Source organism: Prionailurus bengalensis, chromosome B2 (assembly GCF_016509475.1).
Source record: "Prionailurus bengalensis isolate Pbe53 chromosome B2, Fcat_Pben_1.1_paternal_pri, whole genome shotgun sequence".
Taxonomy (NCBI): Eukaryota; Metazoa; Chordata; class Mammalia; order Carnivora; family Felidae; genus Prionailurus; species Prionailurus bengalensis.
The window spans coordinates 104,438,864-104,459,080 of record NC_057349.1 but is presented as its reverse complement, the minus strand read 5'-3'; the positions used below and the strand labels follow the sequence as shown (position 1 = coordinate 104,459,080).

Genomic DNA, 20,217 nt, shown 5'->3' with positions numbered 1-20,217 from the left:
TCAATTAATTTTTTCCATATGGATTATTTGTAGTACTGGCATTTGTTATTGAATAATCCATTCTTAAAAAAATTTTTTTTAATGTTTATTTTAATTTTTGAGAGACAGACACTGCAAGCCAGGAAGGGTGAGAGAGAGAGGGAGACACAGAATCCAAAACAGGCTCCAGGCTCTGAGCTGTCAGCACATAGCTTGACGTGGGGCTTGAACTCATGAGTGGTGAGATCATGACCTGAGCCGAAGTCAGATGCTTAGCCGACTGAGCCACCCAGGTGCCCCTGAATTATCCATTCTTTTACCTCTAATTTGTGTGTTTGGGTCTGTTCAAATTTTTTTAAATTAATTAATTAATTAATTTTGTTGTTGTTGTTCCATTATTCTATTGACTTATTTCTGCAGTTGTAGAAAAGCATGCATTTTTTAATTTTTCTATGAATTCGTTACATAGCCCCTTGGAATGTTTCCATGCCTTCTATAATTTCAGTCAGGTAAACTATAGTCTGTGGACATCAATTTGGTCCTTGCTGTTGAATCAGTGTGGCAGTCATTAGTGTAGTCTACCAAATGATTCCAGCTCTCTTGCCTTCTGGGAAACAGTGGGATTGCATTTCCTACTCTCTTTGCATTTAGGCACAAACATATGACTTATTTGCAATGGCTTCATTCTTATGTAGAAGCTTTAAATAGAAGCTCCAGGAACCAGCCTGTGATTTGCCACATGTTTTATCTCCTGCCTCAGCAATCGTGGAAGCATGGAGATGGAAATGCCCTGGTAGACATAGAGATAGACACAGAGTAGAGCCCCAAGTGACCTTTGGTAGACATGCAGCTGAATGAAAAACAGATCTTTGTCATCTTAAGCCATGGAGATTTTTTGGCATTGTTCATTACTCCTATGAAACCCGGTATATCCTGACTGGTATAATTAATACTGTGTAATTAGAAACTTGATTGGCAAAATGGTAAACAAATACCTTGGCTTTGTCAGGTAATGATTATAGTTTAAGGTCTCTCTTTTCACTTCCTTTCCCCTCTTCCTTCCAATTGTATCACCCTCAGTGCACTCATACTCCCCAATATCCATGACATGTCAAACCAATTGGAGCCAATTTCTGATGGCCTGTATATCCTCTAACAGCCTACAGTTCCTCACACAGCCTGTATTTCTTCCTTCAAGCCTATATTTTCTCTCTTTGAGTGTCTACATTTTAGCAACCACACACGAAGTAACCGCTTGAGCTAAAGCCGACCCTGAGTGTCTACATTTTAGAAGATGGTACCTGAAGGGGTGCCCGGGTGGTTTAGTCGGTTGGGTGTCCGGTTTTGGCTCAGGTCATGATCTCACAGTTTGTGGGTTTGAGCCCTGCCTCGAGGTCTGTGCTGACAGCTCAGAGCCTGGAGCCTGCTTCGGATTCTGTGTCTCTCTTTCTGCTCCTCCCCCACTTGCACTCTGTCTCTCTCTCTCAAAAATAGACATTAACAAAAATAAGAAGATGATACCTGAACAGATAAATGTTTTATCTAAAATCTTAGATGATAAAGTTCAACTTTTTGACCCTAGAGTGGGAGGTCATTAGTGAAAAGCGTATTTTCTCAGCTTCCTCTTAGTATCACCTTGGTGTGTACCGACTTGATATGCATCTTAGACTGGCTCTCATGTTAAAATCCATAATTCTTTGCCAGGGTTTCTCACATTCACACATTTGTGTGTTCAGTATCTGACTCATATTTCTGGAATGTTCAGGATAGGAGGGTAAAGATAAGAAGTGGGGGTGGCACTAAGAAGACACTTCCCACATGGAAGTATCTTTTTCACATAATCTCTCCACCAATGAAAATTTCCTTTATATTTGATAAATTCCTCCTAAACATGCAAAATCATTGCATCTTATGGTAGGTTTAGGTAGTAATGGATGGGGGGAGGGAATTAACGTCCAGAAAACTACGTTTTTAATTGTCTACACTTTAATGTGAAATGTATGAATCCTTTGATTGGAATGTTTGCCTCCTAACACCTAGAACGTGTTGGGTGAGGCAGCGAACAGTTTGATGGTGATGATGAGTAATTGTAGAGCGTGGAACCCAGTGGGCTCAGATGGCAGGCCCACCCTGGAGGCTTTGGATTTGACAGAAGGAGGACACATGACCTCTCAGACAGAATGCAGATGTGAGTAGGGACGTGGTAGCAGGCATCAGCCAAATTCCTATTTTATAATTTTTAAAAGAGTCCTGGTGAGGGTTACAGACATCCAGAAAAATCATCTCAAGTATCAAAAGCTACCATTTACACCTGTGATAGTTTCACTAAAGAATACTAAACACTTCTGATGTTAGAATACTTCTTGCCGAACTTCCTGTTCTTTAAAAAAAAATGGTTGATTGGTTAACTAAAGTTTACATCTGTTTCTTTTTAGGTGGTTCTTTGGAGCAATCAAGAGAACAGATGCAGAAAAACAACTATTATATTCAGAAAACCAGACTGGTGCCTTTCTAATCAGAGAGAGTGAAAGCCAGAAAGGAGATTTCGCCCTTTCAGGTATGGGCATTGTTTGTGTGATCTAAATATGGGTTTGAGAGTCTGTAGTCATGAACCTGCTGTGTGAACATGGACAGGTTAATTTGAAATTTGCCTTATTTCTTATTTTCGTAGTAAGTACCAAAATTAAATATGAACTACCCAAGAGTAATATAGAAATTAACAAACAGTTTCTAACTATGGATAGAAGTTTCCATATGAAATGAAGATTAAATAGGTCTGGCTGCATTTTCTCACTTTTGTATTATCTAGGGGTTTCTCCTTCTAGGGAAATGATAAGCAAAAAGTAGAAACTACATTGTTGTCAAATTTGATCTTTCCACAATACCGTTTCAATTTTTGCATTTCATTTGTCTTTGCCTGGTCGATAGAAAATGAATTGAAATGTTGGATACAAATGCATTTGGTTAATCCCATGACTTGTAAAATTTGGTCAAATGTAGTTTTTCAGCTAAAGAGTCAAATACATGTTGACTTTACATTGTCTTAGGAAGGAGGAAAGGCCTGAGAATTATCTTTAATAGTTACAGGTGCTAATATGCATGTTTCTGCTTTCATGAATCTGTCTCTCAGTGTAGGTTGCAAAGCTATTGAATGTCCTTTCTTAAAGACCATTTAGACTCATCTGTCACATGAGACTTTTTCTTTCCTTGCTGTGCTCTGACCTCTGTATTGTCCGGGCCCATTGTATGTTATTATGCCCTTTAAAGTGTGTACTCTGTTTCTCCAACTAGACATAAACCTTTTGGGGGAAGAGATTTTGCCTTCCTTTATCCCTGTTGGCCCTGTGGTAAATGTTTATCATATCTTATTGTGTCTGCCTGGCTCCCTGAGCTGGAAGTCAGCATGGCCTTCATGGTGCAGTAGTGAAGCAGGCCCTGAGCCCTTGTGTCCTAGGAACTGTGATTGGACCTGAACTCAGGCCAGACTATATGTGTTTGGTCCCCAGTTTTCTTCCTCACACCAGGAAGTCCCAAATATTAGGGCAGATGGATTGGAGCTGGAAAGGATTAAGGACAGTGGTGTTGAGGCAGGTTTTTTTTCAGAGGCTCCATCCTTCAGCCCCTGCCTATTCCAGCATCAAGTTAATATGGTGTTCTCAAAATGTTTGGTTCCAGCTCCACCCCTACTTAGTTAGAGGATGCTCTTCTGGTTACTATTTTTGAAATGTACCCAAGTAGGATGAGACTCTGACCTTTCCAATCTTGCTTATATCTAAGGCAATAATCAAAGAATTTAATGACTGATATAGGTTGGGCATTAGCCACTCAGAATTGATGCCCTATCAGCCTGTGACTTCATACCAGTGCACACCTATATATACCCAGGTGACATAAGTGAATATTTTATTAGGTATAATAACTTTTTTCTGATTATGAAAGCAGTATAAACACTTTTATATGAACTATCTAAAATAATCTAAGATATCATAATCTAAAATATCACCTTCTGAAGATATATTTTTAATATTTGAATAGCTTTTCTGGCAAGCTTTTTTTCTGTGCTTAACCTTTAAACATATTTATTTAAACAAACACACACACTCATATTCAGAAAATAAATTGAGATCACCTTGTACAGAAAAATATGTATAAATATAAATATGTGTGTGTATATACACACCTATTTGTATGTGTACAAATGCACACAATGGTTCTAGGCTCCATTTTTCTTATTCTTTCAGTATCCTTGAATATTTTTTGCATGTCCTTTAATATTTGTCTATATCATTATTTTTAGAAACCCTGCAATCTTCCATCAAATGGGTATCTATTGAATGGGTATTAATCTATTTCATATTTTGTATATTTTCATTATTTTTAGTTATTTTGCTGTTATGAAATACGATATAGTGGACATCCTTATATATAAATATTTGAAAATTTCCATGAGAATATTTACTCAGAGGAAGAAAAACATGTCTTTTGGAAATCTCTATGCTTAGTGATAAGAAGAGATATAAGAGGATTTCTCATTTAAATGTATCCATGTTTGTTTATTTGGCTTTCCCAATACTTATATGTAAAATTAGGTAATCATTATTTGGCTAAAAGCGAGATTAAATGTTTTAGATTAGCATTAAACACAGAGAAGAATATTTCTATGAGGAAAACAAACTAAAAGTAGAATTGCTTGAGTCATATCTTTGAATAATGCCCAGACTACAGTGACTATTCTGAACACTTTCTAAGTAGAATATTATGGAACAAAACAGCTTTACGGGCTTAGAACAAAATTACAAGGATATTGGCTGTTATGTGCTGAGAATACTCTAGCGCTTGCTTATGGATCTAGGAAGCTTTGTAGGCCTTGCTCGGAAACCAGCATATCATTATGGATTCTTTTTGAATGAAGTCAAACAATTTAGAGTCTTTCAAATGAATTATCTGATTGCTGTGTATTCACTGGGGGACAAAGTAAATGCAGGCCATTATATTCTACTGAAAGGAAAATTTTCTTATTAGCCGGAAGGAGGGCTATCCAAGAGAAAAATGGAAAGAAAAGGTCTTCAATATGTCTACATTAAAAAAAACAAACAACCCAACTACTGACTGTTGATTACCACTAAGGACCTTCAGATATACCCGTCATAGATTTATTTTCTAGTGCAGTTGTCCCCTTAATCAGCCTGAATTGATGGTCTTCAATTTTGCTGACTGCTATGCTGCCAAAGGAGGGCCAATAATACCCCTTTTCTATCTCTGTCTTTCCTACGTGGGTTTTCCTTAGAAGTATTGTCTTTATTCCTTGGGCGGCAATGGCTTGCAGCTGTCAGAGAAGAGCTTCATGAAGAAGCATGATTTATTGATGCTTGGGCGGGCTCGAAGCAGCGGCCCAAGGTTGGGGTGGGTGCTAATTGGTTTGTTGTGATCCTTGCATGGCTGTCGGCTCTGATGAGGTCTGAGTAGATCTGGAAAGAGAGTTAGGGCCATGACACTTCTCCTAACAGCAAGGCACTAATTAGCTGTGAATTACAGCTGCACTTTTGGATATTACATATTATATGTGGTAGCCAGAGAATCTGTCTTCATTAGATGCATGACAGGTAGTTTTAGTAGCCCTACTGTTATTTGTCATTGGTAGTGAATTGTTTTTCTGATGAAAAATATAAAATTTCGATTGCATGTCAACTTGTTGGGCTATCTTTTGACTTCAATCAAGTACTTCAGAGGAATTATTATTGTTATTACCATTAATATTAATTTGCTGTTTGGAGTTCTGTAAGCATTTATATTACTGTTTAAAGTACACTTTAAGGAAAATACACTTTGAAGGCTAAAATTGAGCTGCAGGTGGGTTTTTCAGAAGAGATTCTGCATTGCACATTGTAATTTTACCTTAGGCAACTCTGCATATAAAAACCTCTAAAGTTGTAGAGAGAATTCCAGATTCATTGTCAATGAAACCCTTTTAAGAGCAAACGATAACAGATTGGAGATAGTTGAAAAATGACTACGTTGAGGACATGAGGTAAAAAAAGCTCATCAGCAATATTAAGGGAGATGCATTTAGAAGTTGGTATCATTTATGTATACATTTGCTTATTTCTTCAACAACATTCAAGTGCCTACCATGTGCCAGGCCTCTGCTAGGTGAAGGGCAGCAAAGGCAGCAAGGCACAGTCCCTGGACCCAGTCTTCAGGAAGGTACAGCTGTCTAGTGAGAGGAGTGGAGGCAGGGGCCCAGTCTCTGAGGGGGAACAAGAAGGTTTCACAGAGGAGGAAGCATTTGTGTTCTGGACCAACGATTGTTACCAGGTAGCAGTGTGGGAATGATTATTCCTGGCAAGGCAAGTGAATGGAGTTGTATGCCTGGTGTGTGTGTGTGTGTGTGTGTGTGTGTGTGTGTGTAGCAGGGATGGAGAAGAGGAGAGAAGGAATGGCAGAAAATGAACCTGGAAAGGAAGGTTGGAGCTAGACTGTTCAGGGTCTTGTAGACCACGTGAAGAATTTGGATCTTGTTCTACAGAGGGAAATTTTAGACAGAAAGTGACCTGGTCTGACCTTTCAGAGTATATGGAGAAGGGATGAGTTTTGCAGGTGATAGTCTGAGGAGTGTTAGGGCAAATACGGTGGCATCCCTTGCAGCTGTTTGCAATCACAGGTGCAAGGCAGCAGAGTTCATCAGCATTCTGCACAGAGGACCGATGGGACCCAAACTCAGCTGGTCACACCAAGGTTCTGCCCTGGCACAGGGTATCCCCAGAAACCACAGGGCCCGTCTGTTGCTCTCCTTTTCTTATGAGGCAAGTGTGGGAATCACTGAGGACTCACAACAGCAGTCTTTGCTTTGGTGCTAAGCAGTCTGAGTGTGGGTATCAACTACTTGCAGGGCTATTTGGAAATCCCAGCACGTATGGGCTTTGGGCACTGTGGGAAACTGCAGTTCATTTTTTGTCTGAGGAAACCATGGGGCCTGTTGCAAGTTGTGGTCGGGTGCAGTCCCTCTTGCTGGCCATAGGGGGTGATAGTGAAACCGGCTCAGTGGGCCCTCACCACACAATCAAGAAACAGCTCCTAGGGTTCTTTACTAGAGAGTCCTGCTTATCTCCAATGATGAGAGCCTGAAGCGGGGCAGAGGTATGGCGAATGGAGAGTAGGAAACGGAAGTGAGAAATATTTAGAAGATGGAACCGACGGGAGTCGGTAGTTGATCAGAAGTAGGGTACGATCAGGATGCAGAAAAATTAGGATGACTCTTGTACCTCTGACTTGAGTGATGGGGGAACAATGTGACTTTAGTCAGAATGAGGTATATAGGAGGAGATGGCTTACAGGGAGAGAGGGGAGAAGACCAAGGGAAGAAAGCTTAGAGATGTTTGAAGCAATGGACATATGGTGGACATACAAGTAGCCACCATCTCTTTTTTGACTTGTTTTTGAATTTGAGCAGAGTGCTTCTAGGATAAATTTCCATTACAGTGAACATGTAGGTCCCACGGAATATGCATGACTTTTATGATACTTTGTGATTACTATGAAGTCCCTTCTTCAGAATATAAAATAGGCCTCTGTAAGGACATATTTTTAATTTTATTTATTTATTTAAAGTTTTATTTATTTGTTTTGAGAGAGAGAGAGAGAGAAAATATCCCAAGCAGGCTCTGCACTGTCAGTGTGGAGCCCGACGCAGGGTTTGAACTCACGAACTGGGAGATCGTGACCTGAGCTGAAATCAAGAGTCTGACTCTCAACTGACTGAGTCACCCAGACACCCTGGGATATATTTTAATTTTAAAGTAAATATGCTGAAATACTTAGACCAAATACATGTTTTGCCTTTCAAAGTAATACATTTTTTAGAATTTATTTATTTTTTGAGAGAGAGAGAGAGCGAGCAAGATAGGGGCAGAGAGAGAAAGAATCTTCAGCAGGCTCTGCATTGTCAGTGCAGAGCCCGATGGGAGTCTTGAACTCATGAACGGTCAGATTCTGACCTGAGTGGAGATCAACAGTCAGAGGCTTAACCAGCTAAGCCACCCAGGTGCCCCACTCTTCAAAGTAATAGAATGCCATTGCTTAAAGTATTGCACAGATGGTAAAAGTGTCTTACAGAAAGGATATCACTTTTGTTAAAGGCCCTTAGCTGGGGCAACTCTGTGTTCATTCACTGAGGGCAACTTTGATACTTGAAAGTGGCCAGAATTATCTCAAGCAACTTTCTGAATAATATGGATGAGTAACTTGAGTGATACCATGGATACAAAGTGCTGTAACTTTTTCAATATTTCTGCATGTCTTATAAATTAATTCTGATGGTAATTCAAAAGGCAATGAGAACAACAGTGGCATCATTAGGGAAGATGTGTACCCTTTCATGTTGACCTTGTGTGTATCCTTCACATTGAACTTACGTATTCAAAGATTCATCTGTATTTATGAGTAACTCTTTCACTGTAGGTAAATATGTGCTTTTCACACTAGATTATAAACTCGTTGGGCAGAAGACAGACACTTTTTTCTGGTACATTCTTCTCCTCTATCTCCATAGTTGCCATATACTTTGTAAAGCCAGTAGAGGCTCAAATACTTACCTCTTTACCCTATAGTCTACCAGGAACAAAGACAAGCAAGACCATTGTCACTTTCTTAAACTTCTAAAATCTGGACCACGCAAGATCACAAATAATCCTCTTATTTGCTGTGCTTCAGGCTTATTTTAGACAGACTATTTCTAACCTTGACAGGTTAGTTGTTTCCAGGTAATAAGGCTTTTGTAGAACAGACAAAAATTGGAAAAAGACATCACTTCTATTGTGGCCTCTGTCTCTCTGCTGGCATAGGGGTCAGACCCAAACTCACTTCCATTGACCACTGAGATGCCATTATTGCACCCAAACTTTTTGAGATCTGCTGACTCGTTCTAATGTGTTGCTGGCCCAATGGCAAAAGGCTGTGTGTTTTGTTACCAGTTCCCTGAGCTATCCATTCATTCTTCATTTAAAATTAATGTGGACATAGTGGCCACAAGAGTGTGTCAACAGTTCTATTACTATTAACCATGAATGTAAATACAATTGTATCTCCCAAGTAGGAGCCCATACTAAATGGTTAGAAAAGATTGCTCCTTGAATTTATTATGCAATGAAACTTCTATGGATTCTGGGAGCATTTTGATATTGGTTAAAGATGTTTTGCTTTTTAAAAAGTGCACATGCTGCAGAAAGAAATTTTTATGTTAATAACTCCAGTATCTCATATAAAATATATTAAATTTTAAACATGTTGGTGCCATCTTAGAAAATGCCTTTTAATTAAAGTCATAATTTAGTTGTATCCAGCTTAATTGCAAATATCATTGCCTGTAGTAGCAAGTGGCTTTTTTTGTGAGTTATGATATTTCTTAACATTTCCTTTTCTTAACACTACTGATAAATTATATTTCAAATGTTTTAAATACTCTATAAAGTTAAATTAACATTTTATTATCTAGTGCATATATCTGTGTTTATGTCTGTACATATACAGACACAAAGAGATGCATAGACAAAGAATCTTTTCTCTAGAGCACTGGCTCATGGAAAAGTCTTCTCTATTGAAAATCTATGACCAACATTTCTAGAAGCCACAGTTCTTTAGCATTCTTCTTTCACTTGTCTGTGAATACTACATACTAACTTATCTACATTTTCTTTTCTGGTTTTGCTTACCTTGTTTTATTTATTAAAAAAAACCCTCTCTGTATGAATATTTTGAGCTATTTGGAGGAAAACACAATAAAAGAAATGATGCATATTATTGCTTTTTGAATATAACCTTATAATAATACATTTCAGATATTAAATAAATAAGTAGGAAGTTGATAAGTCATGTGGAGGTCGGTGAAATTGTTTCCTTTTTGTAATTCATGAAGTCTTCCATTCCATTATTTTTTTTTTCATTTTATTAGTTGCCACATTAAGTGTATTCTTATTTATATTTTGTCCCATTTTTATACTTCTAGATGGAGGTAGTGGCTAGGTAAGAATTATTTGAGTTAGCATCCTCCTGTTTTCTATCAAGGAACATACATAAGCCAGAATCAGAGCGGCTCTGGAAACTGAGTCTATCAATCGATAATTTGTCAGACTCTGGGTGGATATTCTCCCGACTTCAGTGTGACTGTAGATGATCTGACATAAGTGGCAGGAGCAGATTTTGACTTTCACATCAGATCAGGGCTAGCGACGAAGGAGGAGGGGGGATGATTTGACCTGTGCTCAGTGTGTGTTTCTGTCTTAGAGAGGCAGGACATGCAGCTACCAGGAAACCAGGCAGCCATTGCCCTCCTGAGTAGAATGACAGGGGATTCGGGCTGTCCCTTGGCAACCATGTGTAGTCCCCTCCTTTTCTGCATCCAAATGGGACAGCTGCTTGCAGCACAGCAAATGTTGTACAGATGGAAGATGACAAGCAATGATAGTGTGTTGCAAACTGGGTGAATTTAACCTCATAGAAAGAAAGGAACGAGAACTTTGCTCTCTTGTGATTGTGTTTTTCACCCATTCTTCTGGTTAAACAAACAACTCAGCATTACTGTCTTAGTCGGTTTTGTGTGCTATCACAAATTACCATAGACTGGGTGGTTTAAAACAGCAAGCATTGATTTCTCACAGTTGTGGAGGCTGGACGTCCAAGATCAGGCTGCCAGCAGATTCGATGTCTGATGAGTGTTCCTGGTTTGTAGCCGGCTGCTTTCTTGCTATATTCTCACATGGTGGGGAGAGAGAAAGAGAGAGAGGCTTTGCACATGAGCTCTCATCTCTTCCTCTCCTTTATAAGGGCGCTATCCCTTCATGAGGATTCTACCTTCATGGCCTCACCTATATATACCTAATCACCTCTCAAAGGCCCATTTCCTAATACCACCACAATTGGGGATTAGGGCTCCAATGTACGAATTTGAGGAGGAGACAAGCATCAGTCCGTAATGATCACAAAGGACTGAATTCTGTTCTTTGTCAGCAGGAATGCCAAGGGGGCAAGAGAAGATCCACCTTTCTTCCAGCAAAGCCACGGGGGCTGAACAATTGCTAAACACTGGCAATATGTTCAGAGGCTTGGTGCTTTAGCAGCCTTCCTGTGTGTGCTCTAAGAGAAAGAAATGTACACTCATTGAATTGGATGGAGAGGAAGACCAGTGCATATGTTTTCTTCTGAAATGCCAAGCTTTTTTTTTCTTTCAATGATGAGTATAATGGGAAAAATAAATAGAAGTAATGAGATTCTGTGTATGCAATAACAACCTTTCCCAACTTATGTTCCAGAATGTGAAGTCTTTGATAGGCCAGAAGTGGTCCATAGAACAGAAGATTTAGGAGTTAAATGCATTTGAAAAACATTCCCTCAGCCCTGACTCGACAAAGCACATAAAAGTCTTAGAAGCCCTACAGCAAAGAAATTTAACTTTTCAACCCGGAGTTTCCAAAAATCACTTGATTAGAGAACCATTTCTTTTTCTATAAAACATGGTTTAGGAAAAAATGATAGTATAAGAGATGATAAACAATAATCAGAAGATGTAGAGAAAACTCATACTCATGAGATATTCACTAAAAGGAACAGAAAAATTTTTTGAAAGCATTTGATTTGCAGTTATAAAATTCAAGCAAATAAAAATTCCATGAAATTAGCCATAAAAAGCAGCATGAAAAGGTAATAGATCGGAGATAGCAAACAACAGAATTGCCACTTTAGGAATGTAAGGAGAAAGTTGAGGCGCTCTTGGACAGAGAAGAAAAACAGATGAAAATTTGTGAGGGACGATAATGCACAAACTGGAGACATTTCTTGAAATTTATAAGGATAATGAAATGCAAGCAACAGTTAATATGAGGTAGAAGAAAATTTTCCTGAGGTGAAAAAAAAAATCTGTGCTTGTAAATTAAGAAGACTCACATTGTTGCCTACCTAGTGTATCCTTTCAAAATAATTTAGTATCAAAGATAAACAAAGAATTCTGCCAGCATCCAGGAAAAAAATAATTTCAAAAGAATGAAAATTGAGTTAAGAATTTTCTCTACACTAAAAATCAACATAAAAATTAAAAAGAAAAAAAGAAACAAAATTTAACCACTGATAAAAGACCAAAAAAAAAAAAGAAAGAAATACAGAAAGAAAAAGAAAACCTCCACCATATAAAGTATTCCTTCTTTCCCCCGCCAACTTTACTAATAAAGTTGAAAAGATAACTGTGTACATTTACCTAAATTCACCAGTTTTAATATTTTGTGACATTTATTTTCTCTCCCATCATTCATATCCCTCTTTTTCTTTTTATTTTTTTTATTATTTTTTTTTTAATTTTTTTTTTAAATTTTTTTTTTTATGAAATTTATTGACAAATTGGTTTCCATACAACACCCAGTGCTCATCCCAAAAGGTGCCCTCCTCAATACCCATCACCCACCCTCTCCTCCCTCCCACCCCCCATCAACCCTCAGTTTATTCTCAGTTTTTAACAGTCTCTTATGCTTTGGCTCTCTCCCATTCTAACCTCTTTTTTTTTTTTTTCCTTCCCCTCCCCCATGGGTTCCTGTTAAGTTTCTCAGGATCCACATAAGAGTGAAACCATATGGTATCTGTCTTTCTCTGTATTGCTTATTTCACTTAGCATCACACTCTCCAGTTCCATCCACGTTGCTACAAAAGGCCATATTTCATTTTTTCTCATTGCCACGTAATATTCCATTGTGTATATAAACCACAATTTCTTTATCCATTCATCAGTTGATGGACATTTAGGCTCTTTCCATAATTTGGCTATTGTTGAGAGTGCTGCTATGAACATTGGAGTACAAGTGGCCCTATGCATCAGTACTCCTGTATCCCTTGGATAAATTCCTAGCAGTGCTATTGCTGGGTCATAGGGTAGGTCTATTTTTAATTTTCTGAGGAACCTCCACACTGCTTTCCAGAGTGGCTGCACCAATTTGCATTCCCACCAACAGTGCAAGAGGGTTCCCGTTTCTCCACATCCTCTCCAGCATCTATAGTCTCCTGATTTGTTCATTTTGGCCACTCTGACTGGCGGGAGGTGATACCTGAGTGTGGTTTTGATTTGTATTTCCCTGATAAGGAGCGACGCTGAACATCTTTTCATGTGCCTGTTGGCCATCCGGATGTCTTCTTTAGAGAAGTGTCTATTCATGTTTTCCGCCCATTTCTTCACTGGGTTATTTGTTTTTCGGGTGTGGAGTTTGGTGAGCTCTTTATAGATTTTGGATACTAGCCCTTTGTCCGATATGTCATTTGCGAATATCTTTTCCCATTCCGTTGGTTGCCTTTTAGTTTTGTTGTTTGTTTCCTTTGCTGTGCAGAAGCTTTTTATCTTCATAAGGTCCCAGTAATTCACTTTTGCTTTTAATTCCCTTGCCTTTGGGGATGTGTCGAGTAAGAGACTGCTACGGCTGAGGTCAGAGAGGTCTTTTCCTGCTTTCTCCTCTAAGGTTTTGATGGTTTCCTGTCTCACATTTAGGTCCTTTATCCATTTTGAGTTTATTTTTGTGAATGGTGTGAGAAAGTGGTCTAGTTTCAACCTTCTGCATGTTGCTGTCCAGTTCTCCCAGCACCATTTGTTAAAGAGGCTGTCTTTTTTCCATTGGATGTTCTTTCCTGCTTTGTCAAAGATGAGTTGGCCATACGTTTGTGGGTCTAGTTCTGGGGTTTCTATTCTATTCCATTGGTCTATGTGTCTGTTTTTGTGCCACCTCTTTTTCTTTTTAAATGTTTATTTATTTTTGAGAGAGAAAAGAGAGAGAGAGAGAGAGGGAGAGAGAGAGAGAGGATCTAAAGCGGGTTCTGCATGGATAGCAGAGAGCCCAATGTGGGGCTCGAACTCATGAACCGTGAGGTCATGACCTGAGCTGAAGTTGGACACTTAACCAACTGAGCCACCCAGGCGCCCATTCATATGTCTCTTTATATAGACATATATATAGAAATTACAGAGATCATATCCCTTCCCTTTAAAAACTTTCGTATCGGGGCGCCTGGGTGGCTCAGTCGGTTGAGCATCCGACTTCAGCTTGGGTCATGATCTCAGAGTCTGTGAGTTCGAGCCCCGCGTCGGGCTCTGTGCTGACAGCTCAGAGCCCGGGGCCTGTTTCCGATTCTGTGTCTCCCTCTCTCTCTGCCCCTCCCCCGTTCATGCTCTGTCTCTCTCTGTCTCAAAAATAAATAAATGTTAAAAAAAAAAAAATTAAAAAAAAAAAAACTTTAGTATCAATATGTATGTCTTAGGAATAAGGACACTCTTTTACATTACTATAATACCATTAAACTTGAGAAATTTCACAGTGATAGAACAATATCATCTATTATAGTGTATATACTCAAATCTCTCCAAATGTCCTTGCTACGTCTTTATTTATTTGCGTTTTGATGCAATAAAGGATTATGCATTGCATTTGGTTATTGTATCTCATTAGTTTCTTTTATCTAGCAGAGTCAAAGCCTTTGATAACTCTCCTTTGCATACCCCATAAATTCTTATCTACCTTGACATTTCAGCCCTTCATAGTACTGCTCAAGGCTGTCTTTCAGCCTAATCTTTCATACTCTTCTTAGTCAAACTGTGCTTCCTGCAAGATGAACACCAGCTATTACATGACCATGCCTTGCACTTCCTCTCTTCCTAACCCTTTTTTTTTTTAAACTTTCTGTAAGCAGGGTACTTGGACTTAGCATAGTGTCTTGCATGTAGAAATTTTTTTTAAATAAATGTTTACTAAAGGTTGAATTGTTTTAATAGTTTGCTACTAATTTTTTTCTCACCTCACCTTTTCCTTATGTAGAAAAGCAAATTTAAAAAATATTAGGAGGAATATTTTGAATTTTAAAAAATCATTTATTCATTGATTCATTCATCATAAAACTTTGTGTATGCTATGTGGCATAATTGTACAGACAGCTAGCTCACACTATCACAAGCATTTGATTATTATGCATAGAAAGCGGTTATATGAAAATACTTTTAGAACCGAGAGAAGAGAACAGTTATTTCCTGGATTAATAAAGGAGGGGCAGGGACGCTTGGGTGGCTCAGTTGGTTGAGTGTCCAACTCTTGATTTCGGCTCAGGTCATGATCCTGTGGTTGAGGGATCAAACCCTGAGTCAGGGCTCCATGCAGAATGTGGAGCCTGCTTGAGATTCTCTCCCTCTCTCCCTCCTCCACTCCTGTTTGTACATGCACGCATGCTCTCTCTCATAAATAAATAAATAAATAAATAAATAAATAAATAAAGGAGGGCATTACAGGGAAATGAGACAACAGTCAACACTACCCAATAGTGAGTAGAAGTAAATGGAAAATACTATGCACAAAATTAATTTTTTTGTTCAGATAATGCACATTAAGAACCTTCCTACTCTGAAAAAAATCAGATTATGCTCATTAGATTGAGATAGGAATTATTTTGAACCCTTTGACAAAAAAGGTAGAGATCTGTAAATTATTCATCCATTACTACCCATATGCTTGAATAACTATCAAGGTAGTAGACTGTATATATTATAAATTTGATCATGATAAATTCAATATGAGTTCTATTTTTGAATAACATGATAGTGCCAGAACTGAGATTTGAACCTAGGTCTCTCTGGATCTTGGGCCCAGATAACATATAAACGTAATGATCTCAAAGTGGGAAAAAGAGGAAAGATTAAAAGAAAAGTTGAGCAGTGGAAAACAGCAGGAAGCAAAGAGAAGAACATTTGAGAAGAGATGGTGTTCTGGATTGAGTAGGAAATGAATCTTGACTTCGGAAATGAGTCTGTGACCCACAGGCCTTCTAATTCTTTCTCTTTTCCACTTGTCTTGAGCATTTGCTTCCAGTTTATACTTCAGGGAAATAATAACTAAATAAATGTTTGCATCTCAAGGCTGCCTGATTCTTAAATCAAATTAAGCATGTAATCAATTTCTTCTAGTTACTCTTAAGTGACAAAAAAGTATTTGAAAAAATCCTGTAGAATTAAGCCCAACCAATGTATTTCATATGGTGTTTATACAAACAAAGACTTTTGTCTACAGTGCTGAATGCTATACCTCTGCCTTTATTTTAAAACCAAAACACGATGCCGGCTTCTTTTGTCTGCTTATACTCTTTACAACATTGGGCCATTGGAGGGCTTTCGGTCAAAGCCCCTTGCTTTGGGGCTTTGCTCCCTCTTGTGGCACATCAGGAAATAACATGTCATTATGGAAACAATACAAGAGATTTTTGTTTTGTTTTTAGTTTTCAAGACTCATTAATTTATAGGATGGGAAAGAATACCTGATTTTAGTTGAAAACAAGTTTACAATTTTAAAATATCTTTAGGAATCTATGCTATAAATGAAAACACCCCCGACTGGCAATAATTTTACTTTATTAATTTCAAAAAATTGACCAAGGTTTAAATTTTCTTAATGATTCAGGTATCTAGTTACTGTGTGGTGATAGTTACACAAAATGTGTTCATGATGTAATAAGTGAATGAAATAAATACAATCCAATTTAATAAGTTAGTAGCTTTAATTTTAAACTACATATTTAAAATGATATATGTATTTTAGCTACTTTATAACTATTTATCAGCATCACATCAATCATGAAGTCATTTCTAATGCATTTTAGAAACGTGCTTTGCATTAAGTTGTTAGAAATTTTGGCATAGGAGCTACAATCTGAGAAAGTATTCTGTTGTCTTAAAAGCCTATGCATGGCAGGTACTAAATTTATTTTCCTATTTGTGTTAGTGGGGCAGAGACTTTCTTAAATTCCTTCTCTCTGCAGAGTTAGCTCCTTATCACCTGCAGATGCTGTTAAAAATATTTTTCTGGAAGTTAAATATGGAAGAGGCAAAAATGTAAAGGGAGAAAAACAAAAATTATATTCCTATTATTATATAATTTTAGTAAGCATCATTTTCTGTATATCTCTTCTGTGTATAATCCTGAACAAAATGATGACCCAGGGCTTCAGGAACTTTTCATTCATTCATTCATTCATTCACTCATTCATTCAATACTTACTTAATGCCCACTGTGTGCATTTAGTATTCAGAAGGCTGAGCTACAATGGCAAACAAAATTGTCTCTGCCCTCATGAAGCATACATTCTAGTTGGCAGTGGAAGGGAGATGCGGAAAGATATCTATATATTTGTTGTGTTACTCTGGTTTCTATAAGAGGAAGCAAACAGTTGAAATCAAGGAAAACACTTTGTTTTCCTATACAGAATAATGATGGATTGGAGTAGAAATGAAAATTGCCTTCTAACACTGACAATTTGAAAGAAATATGGAAGCATAATTTTACACTAAGAATATCTAGGCTGGGAAGATGAGGTCATCAGAGTTTCACTTGGATTCTCCCACTAAAGGTGTTATGGTTTATGATTATGAGCTCTGTAGCCTGGTTGTTTGGTTTGGGTTCTTCCTCTTATACCGGGTGGCTTTTGGCAAATCACTCAGCCTCTCTGTGCCTCTGTTCCTTGTTCAGCAAAATGGAAATTAAAAATAGCATCTACCTCTTGGTGGTGTCCTTTGGATTAGATGAGTTACTACAATACATGTAAGGTACTTAGGACACTGCCTGGTACCAGGCAAGCAATATATATATCTGCCATTGTTGTTAGCATTCAAACCTAAGCAATAATGAGCCTTCAGACTATTTAGCATGTTGTGATATAACAACAGGACCATGAAAGTATGCTAATTGCTAGGTGGGATGGACCTAAGAAGACACTGGTTTTGTTCTCATCTCTTTGAAATTTGCGGTGTAGTTTCAGCATTTTGTTTTGTTAGCTTTGGTAATTTAGGTTGTAAAAAGCAAGGATTAGGTGTGATAATGGAGCTGCTATCAGGGTGGGAGGGATGCCCAGTGAACAGGGCAGAGCCTCAAAAGTCAAGCACATTTATCATCACATATGACCGCGTATAACCCACCATGTTGCCCTGAATGGGCCTTTGTCACAATGATCAACCTCCAGAATTCTTAGGTTCCATCTGTTTGAATTTGGGTTTTAGTTTTTCTCTTTCAGAAGGTAGAAATCATCATTTTTCTCCACCACATTCCAATGTTGTAATGACTATATGTATTTCTGTAAAGTCCCTTGCTAGAATAGTAGAGTTAGAATTTGGACAGGAAAGGATTTTCAGATCATCCAGTCAAAATACGCATTGTACAATTGAAGGGATTAGAGGACAGATAGGGTAAGTTACTTGTCCAAGGTAACACAAGTTGGTGTGAGGGTGGCTAGCTGCAAAATTGGATCTTTTGACATCTTTTAAATATTGTTCAGAAATCATGCTGCTTTCTTTAAAATGTCTTCTGTTAGTCAGTTTTTGTCCCTAAACTCAGTGGTTTACTCATTTGCGGGAGGGTTTTTGGTTGGTGAGGCTCTGTCAGAGGTACCAGACCTGGGTTCAACTCCATGTATCTTTCATTCTGGGACTCAGGCCGAGGGAGCAGGGGCAGTCTGGGTATGGCACTCTCAGGGTGGAGAGCAGAAGATGGGGTGGAGCAAAGAAGAGGAGGGCAAACTATTCAGACTGTTTAAAGCTTCTGCTAGGAAGTGCCATACGTTGTGTTTGCCCCCACTCCAAAGGAATCACATAGCTGCATCCTAAGCCAGTGTGATGGGGAAGTATGTTGCACCTATTGGAAGCCATTGCAAGGGCCAAGAGAGAATGATTCATTGACATGCCTCGTATCAATAAATGCAGCCTAAAGGCTCAAGATCTAGTAGAAGAGGTACAGTGTAAATATTGAAGGCATTCAGGACAGCTTCCCTCCCCCTCACTGAGTGTGCCACGTTGGCATACGGATTATTTGAGCTGAAGGCACTTTAGACCCTGTGGGCTCAAGAGAAACTTTTGTCCCTCCTTCAAGCATACAGAAGAATCTAAATTAGGGCCTTTCCAGAATAAGGGTTATTAACAAAGATACATTTTATCTGAGTGACCCATCTGTATGGCAGGGCAAACATCTAATTACCAAACATCTGCTCTTCTTATCACCCTGTCAAATGCATTTCTTTCCTCTGCAATCCCAGACCCCAATCCCCTTCTCTTCAGTTCAGAATGACGTATGTACTTGATTTTGCTTGACTGTCTTTGGAATTTCCCTGTCTGTGTGGATTCCCCTCCCCATATGCACGCTTATTTTAAATTTGATTTTCTCCTGTTAATCTGTCATGTCAACTTGATTCTTAGTCCAGCTAGAAGGACATTTGAAGGGACAGGAATTCTTGCTCCCCAACAATATATAGGAACAATAGTGTGGAATGAATTCAATAACAGAAGTGAGATACAAAGGACCAAGGGAGCTGCTCTGCTTGCTTAGGCCAGAGGCTTAACAGAGTAGGAGATGCCTGGGCAGGGCCTTGAAACATGAATTTACCTCTAATATATAAATAGAATAGCATTCTAGTTGGAGTTAACAGTTTGTGCAAATGCACAGACAGGAGCCAGCATGGTTGGAGGGGGACAGGGAGGAAACAAAAAGCAAAAACAAAGGAACCAGCATGGTTGGGGAGGGTGGGGAGGAAAAAAAAGGAAACAGTATGGTGCATTCAGGAAACTATAGATAGGTATTTAAACCTTGAAGGTAGAGTGCAGCAGAAAGCTCTCCTCAGGCATTTGAACTTAGCAATAGGAAACACTTGAAGAGCTTTAAAAAGGAGAATGGCAAGTTCAGATTCAGGTTTTAGAAGGCTACTCGGGTGACTGTGGCAGATGGACAGTGAGGCTGGAGACAGGGAAAGCAGTGTTGGAGCTTGCTCCAGTAGTCCAGGAGAGAGAAATGGAGGGGCAGTCCACGAGGTGGTGGTGGTGGGTGCAATGCTCAGTCAGAGATGAGAAGTCAGGAAGAGAGGGGGCACACGGGTAACCCCCACATCTCTAGTTTAACCATCTGGGTTTCAGGATGGCAGTACCATTCACTGAGAGTATTCAAGCTGGGGTGGAAACTTGGGAAGCAAGATAATGGGAGTTAAAATTTTGACTTGGTACATTTGAGGTGCCTGAGGGATCTAGAAGGCAAGAGTGAAGGCAGCATTGCAGAGAGAGACTGGGAGTCACCGCATATTCATTATAGTCATTGGAAGCTGAATGTCTGCAGTAACATCAAGAACAAGTTGTGACAGATTATGCAATGTCCTGGGTCAGAGCAAAGCCGAAGGAGCAGATGGAGGGGCAGAAGCCTGAGAAGCAGT

The 20,217-nt window shown here is 38.8% G+C and overlaps 1 protein-coding gene across 1 annotated transcript in view; it reads left to right on the top strand.

The window, feature by feature from the left end:
- Positions 1–20,217, top strand: part of FRK (fyn related Src family tyrosine kinase) — a 111,606-nt gene that overhangs the window by 49,977 nt on the left and 41,412 nt on the right. Inside the window, exon 2 of the mRNA XM_043592156.1 lies at positions 2,415–2,536. Coding sequence (XP_043448091.1) covers positions 2,415–2,536 — 122 coding nt within the window. The remainder of the gene's footprint in view (positions 1–2,414; positions 2,537–20,217) is intronic.